General features: G+C 38.1%; 1 protein-coding gene across 17 annotated transcripts in view; it reads right to left on the bottom strand.

The window, feature by feature from the left end:
* The window catches only part of SYNE1 (spectrin repeat containing nuclear envelope protein 1), a 322,241-nt gene that overhangs the window by 96,788 nt on the left and 210,963 nt on the right, over window positions 1-14,490 (bottom strand). For 15 of the 17 annotated variants that reach the window (XM_074862820.1, XM_074862818.1, XM_074862830.1 and 12 more), the window contains 5 exons: window positions 13,233-13,372; window positions 9,664-9,858; window positions 8,470-8,610; window positions 1,933-2,100; window positions 993-1,154 (listed from right to left, as the gene is read on the bottom strand). In XM_074862820.1, coding sequence (XP_074718921.1) covers window positions 993-1,154; window positions 1,933-2,100; window positions 8,470-8,610; window positions 9,664-9,858; window positions 13,233-13,372 — 806 coding nt within the window. The remainder of the gene's footprint in view (window positions 1-992; window positions 1,155-1,932; window positions 2,101-8,469; window positions 8,611-9,663; window positions 9,859-13,232; window positions 13,373-14,490) is intronic. The other 2 variants (XM_074862826.1, XM_074862829.1) reach the window with 2 other exon arrangements.

The raw sequence follows: 14,490 nt of genomic DNA, 5'->3' as shown, positions 1-14,490 counted from the left end.
AAGCTAGGATTATGCAGCTGATAACCAAAATACAGATTTAATTACTTATTTTGAATTTCAAACACATTGTGAGAAGGAATTCTTTTGGAAATATTATACATACAGATTTATTCTTCCAGCAAATCTTCTGCAGGGTATTCTAGTAGATACGGTGAAGATAATGAAAAAGTAAGTGAGTGCATTTGTGAGAGAGAAACAGGGGCATGAGTTAGCTTCCAGCCTGAAACTTACTAACCCGACAAAGGACATCCAGCAATATATATAAATATCTAGAGATTAACTCCATGGTGTAAAAGCTTATCCTATAAATCAGTTTCCAAGATACCTACAAAAGGATGCTGCATTACCAATACCTTAGAGCAGATACTTCACTTTCATGTCCGATAGTATATACACATTGGATGCACAGGACATCACATGGTGCTATAAAAGCCAAATGTTATCTTTTTCACATCACAGAGTTCCTACTGAAATAAGAATGAGCCCCACCAGAGAGTTTCAAGCTATCAGACAGAAGGCCTAGATGATTACAGTTGGGACATATATCAGATTGGTTACTTGATAAAGTATTCTCTTATTATTCAGACCATAATTTCTCAAGACTTCCCTCAGGACGGAATTTCTTGTGTGCTTTGGTTTGTTTGTTTTGTTTAACAAGGCAATGATTTTGTATTTAGATCAATTTACAATGCATCAGTATTGGTTATGATCTTAGTAAATTTGGAAACATTATAAATAGTCAGATATATGCTAGTAGCACTATTGATGAAGAACAGTATGTGTAGGTGTCACTGAACACAATCTTTGACAAAAGACTTTGCTGAAAATTTCAATTGGACAAACTCTTATGATCTATGCTACAGAAGGTTCACACAACTAATGCATGTTTTTGAGGCATCCATCCATGAAGAATGCTACTATCTAAAAAAAGGGAACTAAAGATATACAGGTAATGCATGCTCTCCCTCTATTTCTCACATATAAGTTTTTACCTGATGTTCAGCCATTTGGCTCTCTGGACTTTTGGCTGGCTCAAGACTCTCATTTAGTTTGATCTCAGTTGTCTCCATTTTTGTGGATATAGACTGGAGTGTGTCCTGATATTTCTGTTGACGCTCAAGAGCTTCATAGAGGGTGCGCTGCTTTTCACTGATCTGAAGAGGAATTGAAAGTATAAATTACGACCTCTGAAACAGGATTTGCTCTTTCTTCTGCTTCAAACATCCCTAGATTTATGAGACTAAAACAAAAAACTTGCAACAACTTTTCAAAAGTATAAATTATAAAGGAAAACACCCATATTAAAACTATTTATCTGTTTAAATATCATCAGTTAAATTCTAGGTTCTGTGACTGAAAAAAATGGACTTTAATAAGGAGGGGAAGCCTAGGCATGTTCTTATGTCTTATTTTAGATTTTATGCACTCAAACAAGTGGATGGGCACTATTTGCTAGACACATAGTTCTTAATACCCCATAATAGCTACTGTGTCTCTGCTAAGAATTAAAATTTATAGCATGTGATCAGAACTTTGACTATTTTCATACATCACTGAATGATTATGCTGCACTACTGTGTAGAATTGTGTTGACTCAGTATTTGGAGAAACTGGATTCTTGGGCCTTTTTTTTGCCAACTCATCCAGCATGAGTGGATTTCCCTGTTAGATTAAGAAATATAGTTTGACAATAGCCAATAATTCTGCAGGCAACTATCAATCAGCCTTAATGACTTCTATTTTTTCTTAATGGAGGTCCCTTCTGCACAGGCTTTCAAACAAAGAACAAAGATGGCATAATATCAAAACTAACAATTCTTGTTACCACCTGAAACCAAGAACTGCAGAGAATAATATTAGCTGAGCCAGTTCTTTGCATTTTATTCCTTACTAGCTAGCTGATTATTTTGAACCCTCCAGATGAAAACTTACCACATTTTTCAGTGTTTCCCAAGAACGCTGCAAATCATCCAATTTGGCACTAGCAGCTGATTCTAAGCCTGGTTCATAAAATTCCTGGGTGGCTGAAGTGCTGGGTTGAATTTTAGCAGCTTCCGTCTGTAACTGTTCAGCAGATAAGGCTTGGTAATAAGCAATGTCCTACAAGCACGAAGCACATTATTGCACTTTCAAAACAAAAGATACTGCATAATACCCCCAACATACTGTCCCATTGCATATGTCCATTAAAATAAAATCCACAAAGCCAAAACCACCAGGAAACCTCTGAGCAACGCAATAAATAAATATTTATTAGTAGTACACTGAGTATGGTTTGGAGCTTCACTATGATTAAGACTGTGGATGCATTTTTTTCATGTTCGTATTAGCTAGGAGGCACAGGAGGCAACTGTGGACAGACATGGAAAGACTGGAAGTAGGGCATGTTGTTCAAGCATCATCACAACTATACATGGAGAAAACCCATCACAACAGACAATGGGGTTGTAGTACTGCAGGTAGCAAAGAATATAACTCTAATGAACACTGGCACAGAGAAAGCAACAGAAGAACCAAAAAGGAATATGCTGAAGGACTACTCAATGATGTAAGAAAGAGTATGAAGCATGAGCTTATAGTAAGCCTTCAAACAAATAAGTACTCTCAACTAACTTTTAAAAGACAGTGGGAAAAGTGACCAACAGTGCTAAGAAAAACGGGAAAATGTTCAAATTACAATTGAAAATTCAGGGTGGAACTGTTTTTCACCAGAAATTCTATACTTAGCATATGGGGGTTTCTTCAGCTATTGCAGGTGACAACTAAAAAGATCTACAGAAAATGTAAAATTAAGGAAATAGGCACAGGATCTACATTTAAGTCAGGAAAGCAGGCTTGATGACAAGGATTATTAAAAACTGAAACCATACATGACAGTTACCACTATGTCTATTTGGAAAGTAAAAATTACTGCAACCTTCCTTCGTCTCATTTAGTAGCCCCACTTAGTGAACTATGCTCCAGACCATGCAACACAGTAGCTGTTGTCCAGCTTCCTCAACCATTTTGAATTTGTAAATGCCCCTGGTGAAAACTTCGAGACACAGTTTTGCTGCCAGTGAAATCACTAAGAGATGTTCCACTGATTTCTGTTAGGCTGACCAAACATCCTTTCAGTCAGCTCTCAGAGTTACAACAATATTTGCATAAAAAGTTGCTCAAAATGTACTGGAAACTGTACTTGGAAAATCCTCCTCCAGTGATTGCAAATCTCTCAAATTTCTTCTTTCCTGACCCTGTATGATGGGGAGGAAAATTCAGCATGTCAAGCCATGCGACTGAGGCAAAATCAAGTGCCTTCTGCTTGGCAGCTTAAAGAGCTGTGTCTACCAAATAAACCACAGACCATTTGCTGTACTGCAAATGTAAGAGTATAAATGTGTATAGATATGAATTCCCAAAGAGTGGTGGTGAATGAAGTTAAATCCAGTTAGTGACCAGTCACAAGTGGTGTTCCCCAGGGCTCAGGAATGGAGCCAGTTCTGTTTAATATCTTTATCAGTGATTTGGATGAGGGGACTGAGTGCACCCTCAGTAAGTTTGCAAATGACATCAAGTTGGGCAGGAGTGTTGATCTTCTTGAGGGTAGGGAGGCTCTACAGAGGGATCTGGACAGGCTGGATTGATGGGCCGAGGCCAATTGTATGAGGTTCAATAAGGCCAAATGCCAGGTCCTGCACTTGGGTCACAACAACCCCCAGCAGCGCTACAGGCTTGGGGAGGAGTGGCTGGAGAGCTGTCAGTCAGTGAGGGATCTGGGGGTGTTGATTGACAGCTGGCTGAACATGAGCCAGTGTGGTGGTTTAGCCTCTGACGGGGTCTGAGACCACGCGGCCGCTACCCCTCCCCCACAAAGGGAGTGAAATACAAAGCCCCAAGACTGAAATAAGGAAAGGTTTAATACAACAATGCAATAGCAACACAACCAACAACAACAATAACAATAACAGTAATAGTGATAGCAATGAACAGAGCAAAATAGCTACCAAATACAGCAGTTTGAAGCACGATGTACAAAACCACGAGTGCACCGAGCTCCGCGCCAGGAAAAATGTGACCTGCCAGGATGTGACATCCGCATGGTATCTGAATAACCCGGCTAGAGCTCCCCCCCCACTGCTGGGGAAACTTAACCCTATCCTGGTTAAACCAGGACAGCCAGCAGTGTGCCCAGGTGGCCAAGAAGACCAACAGCATCCTGGCTTGTATCAGAAATAGCGTGGCCAGCAGGACTAGGGAAGTGATCATTCCCCTGTACTTGGCACTGGTGAGGCTTAACCTCGAATACTATGTTCAGTTTTGGGCCCCTCACTACAAGAAAGACATTGAGGTGCTGGAGTGTGACCAAAGAAGGGCAACAAAGCTGGTGAAGGGTCTAGAGCACAAGTCTTATGAGGAGTGGCTGAGTGAACTGGGGCTGTTTAGTCTGGAGAAAAGGAGGTTGAGGAAACCTTATCACTCTCTACAACTACCTGAAAGAGGTTGTAGTGAGGTGGGTGTCAGTCTCTTCTCCCAAGTAACAAGTGATAGGACAAGAGGAAATGGCCTCAAGTTGTGCCAGGGAAGTTTAGACTGGATATTAGGAAAAATTTCTTCACAGAAAGGGTTGTGAAGCAATGGAACAGGCTGGGTTGAGACACCATCTGGAGGTGTTTAAAAGAGGTGTTGATGTAGTACTTGAGGACATGGTTTAGTGGTGGACTTGGCAGTGTTAACAGTAGGACTCAATGATCTTAAAGGTCCTTTCCAACCTAAATGATTCTATGATTTGATTCTATTCTATACCTGGAGGGAGGGTGCAAAGAAGACAGAGCCAGGCTCTTTCCAGTGGTGCTCAGTGACAGGACAAGGCACAAACTGAAACACAGGAGGTTCCCTCTGCATATCAGGAAAAAGACTATTTTACTGTGAAGGTGACGGAGAACTGGGAGAAGTTGCCCAGAGAAGTTGTCGAGTCTCCATCCTTGGAGATACTCAAAAGCCACCTGGATATAATCCCAAACAACCTGCTGTGTGTGGCCCAGCTTGAGGAAGGCGAATGGACCACATGACCTCCAGAGGTCCCTTCCAACCTCAGTCTGTAATTTAGTATTGCTGTATAAAAGTTAGCTACTAAACAAAACTAATTCTGAAGTACCAGAGCTCAGAGCATAATTAGGATCCTAATTTGGAGCAGAATCTTTTTTTCCCAATGTCATTTCAATATGTTATCTAATGCCATATATGAACAAAACCGAACAAGCTCTGGGAGAGCATAGAAACCAGGTCACTGCCATGAAACTGTTCAAAAGTGTCAGATGAGGTACTTCTTCAAAGGTAATAATTGTGAAACTTGAAAAATTTAATGATTAAAGCGTTATGATGTCCAGAAGCCAACAGGAATAGGCAACAGCTTAGCACAGCATTCAGAACTGCTATTTCAGAAATTTTTTACTCTGACTACAAGTGATATTTCCAAATCACAGTGAAAAATTGCACCTCATTTTGACTTGACTGCAGCTACTCTTCAGCCCTTAGCTAGTCCTCTTTCAAGGCCAACAGAAAAGCTGTGCTTCTGAGACTTCTTAATCATGGTTTCCAGAATAAAGGGCTTGCTTTTACAGAGGGAAAAGCAATCCCTTTCCCCATCTTTTCAACTACTTTCTGGAGTGTACAACATGGCAATTTCCTTTTGGCGGAGCTTTCACATGATGGTAGTGTGAATCCAGATGTTCTTACAAGTAACAGATTTTGTTGTCCCTATAAAGGCCCTAACATCTCATGCCCACTTTTATGAAAATTAGCCAATGAAAAGGACTCAAGCTTTGCTGTTAGGATGTAGGGGCAAAGGGTGTGTTTAGATTTCAAAAGACATTTAACAAGGGCTGTTGCACTCTAGATGAGTTTTCATAAGAGAAGAAGAAAGAATGATTAAATAGACTGCGTACAAGGAGACAGAAAGACATTTAACAGTGACCCAGTGCTGAAGACTTGAATCACACGATCAACTGTGGCCTCCAAGGCTTTGTACCAACACTTCAGTTTTTTCAATTCAATTACTCTGCGTTGTGCATATGGAAAACAAGTTTTAAAAAATGTGCTAAATTTTAATCAACTGTATCCTTTTTAGGTTTTAGCCCCAAAGGATTCTCATTCAGTACTGCAGCACAGATGACGTGTCTGATTTTGTTATACATCAAAATAAACTGCATTAAATGACTGTTATCTATTGTCAAAATATCATATCCTATGAAATTCCTCAGCCTTTTTAAAATTAACATTTTTATAGTTTTGTTTTTAGAGGAGTTTTAGTATAAAACAAACAACCTGTGCAACTGTTAACATAATAATGCTAGATATGTCACTTGTGGTCTTAATCTATTTCTATTCATAGAACCAGTATTTCCACTAATACGCAGTTGGCACTTGTTTTATATTTTCATTACTTGTTAGTAATGTAAAAATAGTGCATAGATGTCTGAATTCAGACTAGCTACATTTCACCATTAAGAGATGCTAGGAAATTCTGATGAAAGACTGTAGAGAGATTATTAGGGATGTGTTTAAAAACAGTCTTAACACTCAACCTTCCTCTCCTCAACCCCTACTCCATAAGAGCTTTTAATTTTTTTCCAAAGACTAAATGAATGTAATTCTTCACTTTCTAGAATTCCTGTTCATATGTTATTCTGGTACTTTGCGGGTGATCTTTCTGCAGGAAATTATTTCTCTTAACACTGGCTACTTTTTAAACAAAACATTTCCAAATTAGTTTTGCTGAGCCTTACTGAATGCAAAATATTTTTAACTTACATTTAAGCTCCCAATTCACTAATTTCTAGAAACTTTTTTTAACCAACCTTTTTTCCTGAAGTGTCCCTGGGCATTCATAATGATCAGCACCGCTTCATAGCTTCTTTAGTTTTAATCTCATGTGAGTGTGAACCTAAGTATTTTGTAAGTAAACCACTGCATTTTGGAATGTTCTTCCGCTGAACGTGCAGTTCATTTCAACATTAACGACACTGAAGAAACCTTCATCTCTAAGGTTTTTAGATTATCATAACATCATTGATTTTATCTCTTTCAAAGAACTGCTAAATGAAAGACATCATCTTTTTGTTGAATTTTGCCCTGGTAAATCACAGGTTCACTTGCATTTTGGTGTCAGCTCATGGTGCAACAGCATCTTCACTGAGTTCTCCTTATTATTTGAGTTACTGGAGCTGTTAGCCTTGTTTTACATTGTCAGAGAAATGTAATGAACTGACATTGGTTTTGTTTATTAGGAAGCAAGATGCTCTTGGTCCTTTAACTCCTTCACTGATTAACACTGTCATAAGACTTTTGTGCTGAAATATACAGCTGCCTTTCTGTTGTAAGTAAACTTTACTGGGAAATTTCTCATCTGAAATGACAAAACACTAGAAAAATCCTTCTCAATCATTATATAACCTTTTTTTCATTATGCTGTGGAAGATTTTGTCACCTTTTGTCATTCTTACTATCTTACCTTAGTAAGTTTTCTTATCTCAGTTCATGAAAATGAATCATTTATATTTAGCAACCTCTATAGCACCATATGCATCTTTGAAATTAGTGGAAGGAATCAATGGGTATCTTGCTCAAACTTTAATTCTATTTAGCAATGCAACACAACACACTCTACCCTTTAAGTCTGTAGTGGTCAATTTTAGAAGCAGTTACAAATGCAAAACCAAACAACCAACCACAAAACCCACAACATGAATTCAGTGAGGTGGTGACTGCTCCTAAGGCTCATTTCTAAACTTCTACAGCTTAACATTTTATGTGTGTCTTCATGTGCATGATGCTCAACATGCTGGTTCATTGCTTGCATTTTAATCAATGCTGATGTACACTTGTTCCTATTAGAAGTGCAAGAGTCCTCAGTTTTGATTTAAAAATCTAACTTCAGTGACTTCACTGATCTGCTTCATTAGCATTTAAAATAGACTGTCACAGAAAGTACAGAACGAACAATACATGAAAAAAAACCATGGAAGTTAATATTTGAAATGGTATTAAGTGGAAGATATCAGACTATGACTTCAATGCTACAATGCCAGTGGTACAGTAAGATAGATGTATATGGACATAATGAAATGTTTTATTATGAGCAATACAAAATTGCAGTTTTTCTCAGGATGCAAGTTTCCGTTGAGTACTACTGAGAAAATAAAAAATTAGCTTATAAATAGAAAATAGTGTGACATGGAAAAGCTTTGTATTTGTCACTTAAAATTTGTTTCTAAAAATAGTGAATAGCTGTAACACCAGATTTGCACATTTTAAACTCAGAAATCAATCTCTGTATCCATTTTGAACTTGAACCTGAAGGTTAGAGGTTAAGCCTCAGCTCCTTGGAGCTATAGGTAAATATTATTTCAGAGGATTAAATAAACCACCTGTGGAATGGAACCATGCATATCTGAGATAAAAGCTGAATGAATGCCAAGAGGGAGGTACCTGGTTAACAGAAGCATCTGTATTAGCCACAGGTGAGGGAGAGCGACAGGCAGGTGGAGAAGAAATCTCACTGTTGGTTCCCTCCTCCCCAGACTCCTCAGTGACAGGGGAGAGTAGCGTGTGACAGCGACCAGCAGTCATCTGTCACAGGAAAAGCAACCCCAGAGCACAGGAAAAAAAAATCAGTTACCTCAACAAGGTTTGACTTAGATTGAGATCAAAACAAGAAAAACCACACCTAGCCAGAATTACAATATTATTTAGTCATACTTCATGCTCTTACATTTACCAGTTTAAAAACCTGGTTGAATTGATAGTCTCATTTACTTGTCATACTTCAGTATGAACATGCTCTCCTGTACCCTAATGAATTTAAAAGAAAATGTATAGCAGGTAAGTCAATAATGACAAATCACGGTTTGCCTAAATGTCTTCTAATACAACTACTGCTGCATATGGACATACTACAGAGAGCTATAGAATAATGCAGTATTGGCCTCAGTATCCAGGCCTGGTTAGAACAACAAGGAATAGACTTGAACTATAAAATCCAGTAGTAACATATTCTTCTTGCTTCCCCAATGCTGTTATACAGTGATAAATCCTGAAACTCTGTTTTCACCCAGACAAAAATCCCAGTAGCATCAGCAGTATGTTTGTAACGAGACCCAATTAGAAACAAACAAAAGCAGAGTAATTCAAACATGAGGCCTATGGCAGTACTTAGCTTTCATTTCCAACACTCATCTGAGCATATAGCAGCATACTGTCAATTATCACATCAACGCTTTAACACAAGAGCTTTAAAAATATGGTGTGTAAAATCTATACACTGCAACATTATGAAATAATATTTATTCTGATTTTATCTTATTCCTGCAATTCAGTAGTTTCTTAGCATTTGATTTTCCACACTGACAGCTACAAAAAAGCACTATATTTGCACCTTATTACAGACAGCTTCCACTGCTATTTGTCTGTTAAATAACTTCATCCTTTACCAACAAGTTTTGAAAACCCGTATAAAGCAAAATACATTAAGAGGAAGCTGCAACTTGCTTGGTTTGCCACACTCCAGCCATTTCAAAAGCAAAATGTAGATGTGAGCTGCGGCAACTTGCTACACAGGAGTTTTGCAATGATGCAGAAACAAGCAGCTCAGATAAACAGTACTGAGACCAAAGCGCTCCTTACCATAACCACAGAAGGATGAGTTGGGTGTGCTGGGAGCAGGTCTGAATCCAGCTCCTCCATTCCCTCTGAAAGCCCCTCCACTTCTGTCACTGTCAGCAGCATGGTGGCATGTTTTGCTTTCATTGTCAGCATCTTGCACTTGGAATTTAAAGAAGCAATTTGCTCCTGGTATCCTTTGATCCTCTGAGCCAGCTCCTGAGGAAACATTTTTTTTCCCTAATGCTGAGGCAGCCAATACAGGCCACAGGACCCGTAGCATTTCAGCTTCCGTGGAGAAGGCAAGCTCTCCCCTCCAAGCCCAGCCAATAACATCATAGCGCTGCCTCTCAGAAACCCGCATAAGCCGCCGCACTAGCTGACAAGCAGGATGTTGATAGTGGAGAGAACAAGTCAGGCTGCGTCTGGCTGCACAGCTAAACCACAGAGCTGAGAGCTTTGAAGCGAAACCGGAAAAATGCTGCAAAATGCTCTGTGTGCATGATAATCGCAGAGGGAAGGGAGGGACACCTCATGCTTGCAGCCAGCCTGAACCTGACACGAAGTCTATAAGCTTCAGACTGCAGCAAAAGGGAATGTCTCTCCCTCTTCCTGTCCTGTTTTTTTCCCCCTGTTCTATTTCCATTTATCTGAGGAAGATGAAGCTTCTCCGCATAGTGCATGCCATGGAAATGAGGTCATGTGGTAACCACAGCTGTAAAAAATGCCCCATTCAGCTCTTGCCAGAAAGAATGAATTGTTCAAACAATAACTCACAGGGTCTAACAAGATCAGATGCAATAGGAACAATCAGTCACATAATAAGATTAAATGCAGACTGGATTGCTTTTCGCTGGTGTTTGGAAAAGCTGTATTTTAATCTTGTTTTGGTTTTGTGTAAGTCTTCAGACTTAAAAGCTGAGGTGCACACAGTACTAACCTTTCTTTAAAAGGAGCTGGGGAATCTGGCCTAAAGCACTGTTTGTAATGGCTATGAAATGGTCTATCTGATTGGCCAAACACCATTATAAGTTTAAGTTTAGTAAGAGAAGAAAGATGGAAATCAATAGCCTTAGAAACTGACTTGTCTTCTCTCCTCCCCATGACTGCTTCCCAGTTCAGTGACCAGTTTCAAAGCTTTCAATTAATATACTTAAAATAAAAAAAGGTGGAAGATTTTCACATTTCTGCCAAAGCTATTGTTCCTGTCTCCCTAGAGTCTCAGTAACATCATAGAATTTTGATCTATAAAGTGAAAACAACATTTGTATAAGCTTGCCTGCTAAATCAGTGATTATTCATTCAAATATATGTATTTCTGCTTTATTTTTATATCTGCTTTTATTTCTTCAATAAGTTTGCAGTGAAAAATAGCAACAGAACTTGCAAGATATAGTAGGTATAATAATAAATAATTACAATATCTTCTAATAAGTAAATATGATTATTGCTTCAGGCTGGTAAAATCAAAAGTTTTTTGGTTGTATAACATTTTAAGGAAACCATTTCCTCAAAATCACAGTACAGAACAGTCATAGCGAGACATACAGAGTTAGAAATGGAAGTAGCACAAAGACTGAGGATGACATTTTATTGCCTGGATTTCAACGGTACCGAGTCACTGTCTGTCATGTTAACAACAAGAGGAGCTCTCTTGGAGCTCCAAGGCTTATCTTGGAGATTAAGCAAAGTCTTGAGTATAAAACACCAGCTAAATCAGTTGAAAACCAAACTACAATCAAATCACACCATAACTTTAATGTGCTCTGTTTGGCAAGTACCTGTCATTCACTAATGCTCAATGAATGACATCTCTGGGCCTCAGTAGGAAATTATTGTCATTCAATATACTCACTTATCTCCATCAATATTACTAAGATGCAGTAACATTTGTGGCATTAATGTCCAATGCACTGAGTATCTAACCTTTGTCAACTAAAAACACAGAAAAGGAAGCCAAAATGTGATTGTGAAAAAAATAAAGCAACTTATAAAAGCAATGTCCTGTGAGGGACTGTATTACCCATTAAAATAATTCACAAGTATGGAGATACTTGCCCACATTCTTATCTGAAAGTCTAAAGAAACACAGTTCGGTAAACATAGTTCCAGAGTATAATTATTTACATACATGCATGGTAATAGAAGCTTCCTACAAATAAGGGTGTACTTTCCTTCTACTTTCTTCCTCTTATTTTAATTCTAAATATATCTACTACAAATGTCCCTTTAAGTTCTCATTCATGCAGGCTTCAACACGGAATCTGACAACTGATGTTTTCTTGAATTAATAACACACATACCAAGCATCTTGACAGTCTTACCTTTTGTAGTATAATAATATAGGGTTCAATATGTCCCCTTTATGCTATGATTTTCCACACATATTTAGCAGACAAAATATGAGGCAAAAATATGCATGTCTCAGTCTTTCAAAACTCCTTACACCTAAATTTGGAAAGCTCACAAGTATGAAACCTGTCCACTCTGGTTGATCCCAACATGTGCAATAGAGTAAAGTTGCTGTCTTCACACAGATGTTTAGAAGAATTTTTAGCTACTCCACTTGTTCAAATGCAGATGAAAGTTTGAGCTGTCCCATTTTTAATTCCTTCCTCCCTGAAGCATCATTCCTTCCTCCAGCAATATTACCCTGTATCACTGAAGTCAGTCTCCTGCACTTGCTGTCCCAGAATATTTGAATAGAGAATAGTAGCATTAATTCAGTACCAAAAAACCAGAAGTGTTTATGCAAACTGCTCTGCATTTATACTAAGTAACTGTTGTAACAACTGGATAGAAAATGAGCAACAAATATAACATTAGGTTATATTACATAATAGCACAGATAGCTTTAATTCAAAGGTAAAGAAATGGTGCCACCTGGTGCCGAAAGTGACACAAAGAGATCAGTGGTGCATTTTCTATCCCAAGAAATACACAACAGATAGGAGAGGGGGAAAGGGGCTCAGGAGCTTCCATGCCAGCACAGCAAGAAGGCTGCACAGAGACTATCCAGAATCATCTGTGGGCTGATGATCAGTGAGTTTGAGGGCAGAACCTGTAACTCCACAGGACAAAACTCTTCCCAACAATGACTTTACCAGAAGCCTTTGGAGTGAACATTGCAGTCTTCCTCCAAATCTACTGTGGGTTTCCTGCGATTCAAGTCCCTTGGAGTTCTTTTACAGAAGTTATTGGGATGGAAATGAGTAAGCACTTTAGGATATACATAGATGTATATATATTTAAGGATCACTGAACTAGCATGATCACCTGGCTAACTGCTCAACATTGACTTCTGGGACACTCCTCAGTCAAGTACTTATATGTTAACCGTTCCTTAATTATGCAATGCTTTCATTTGTCATAATGTTGCCTGGAGATTAGGACACATCTAACTGAATAAACAAATGAATACTCCACACTGTACCAATAGCATGAGTTTCCTATCTGGTATTAAGTCTATCTCCTCAACTAGCCTTGAGCAAGTCTGAAAAGCTACTCAGCTAATTTATGACCATTGCTTACAAAAAGTTTTTGAGTCAATGAGCTGCCATTGAACCCACGTTGTTGCATTTTGGCTCTCCTACCTCATTACGTGAAATCTGGACCTGAAGTTCCTGGATGTTGCTGGTTGCTATTGGCTTGTCTTGAATCTCACGATGGGCACTCTCTATCATTTGGTGTAAATGTTTCATTTCTTGCTCATATTGCTCATACTGAACCACTGCTTCCTAGAGAGGGAGAAAAAAAAAAAAATTGAGTGTCAACATGAAAATAAATATGCACTTAGTCCAAGCATGACTGAACTCCCTTTGAAGTGGAGCAAACTTAACATCTATCTGGCACTCACATCTGGATAAGCAAAGCAGGAACACAGTCATGAACCAGTCTGTTCAGAAATATTGTGAATTGCAATGAATTCAATGGGTTCATTTATTTAACTACTTCCAAAAAAGAGTTCACATAACATGGTGTTTCAGATATCCAATATAAGGAGCTAGAACTGCTTCTAACAAGTATCTGCACCAAACACACCCACCAAAGACAGCATTGCTTAGTCTCATGGTTTTACTATAAAGCATTTTCATCTGCTTTTTCACCTCAAGTCTCTATTTATGAAGTGGAAAGACTATATGAAAAAGATTTTACTGAAATACAACTGGCAGAGGATTATGAAGATTGATTCAGACCATTATCCTACCAGTGTAGTATCAGTTCTTTATATCATAGATTCACCAGCAGTTTGTCTAACCTGTTTTTAAAACTTCTTTCAGTGTGACTTTGTATCCTTCCTTGGACTTAAGTATCATTAAGTATCCTTAATGACCGGAAGTTTCTTCTGAAATCTAGCTTGAAACTCTGTAGTTGTACCTTAGCTCACTATGTATTTTTCTATCACTAAACAGCAGGAAAGAAAAGCTTATTCTCTTCTTCGGAAATACCTTTTACATGTTTAATTATGAATTCAAACAATCAAACAAAACCTAGTTTTCTTTTATTTAGCAAAACTTGAAAATGTGTATTTAATACGTGCTGAATGACTCCAAAATCAGAAAGCAAATATATAAAAATTTTAAAAAAGAGGAAAAAAAAAAGTTTATCCTAGAAAGGTATTTAATTAACTCGATAGTTTTTTATGCAATCATTATAAGCAATCGGTGTTATAATGATATATTAATATCATTAACTGATTATATATAAAATTAACCTGCATACAATTTTATATTAGCTATTCGTCTAGTTAATCCTAACAGCATTACAAAAAACATAGCAAGATCAAGGAGAGAACCCAGATGAGAGTCTGATGCCTAAATCAACAATTAACATGATCATGAATGTTAAAAC

This window comes from Strix uralensis, chromosome 3 (genome assembly GCF_047716275.1).
Source record: "Strix uralensis isolate ZFMK-TIS-50842 chromosome 3, bStrUra1, whole genome shotgun sequence".
NCBI classification, from domain to species: domain Eukaryota; kingdom Metazoa; phylum Chordata; class Aves; order Strigiformes; family Strigidae; genus Strix; species Strix uralensis.
This window is presented reverse-complemented; position numbering and strand designations above follow the sequence as displayed.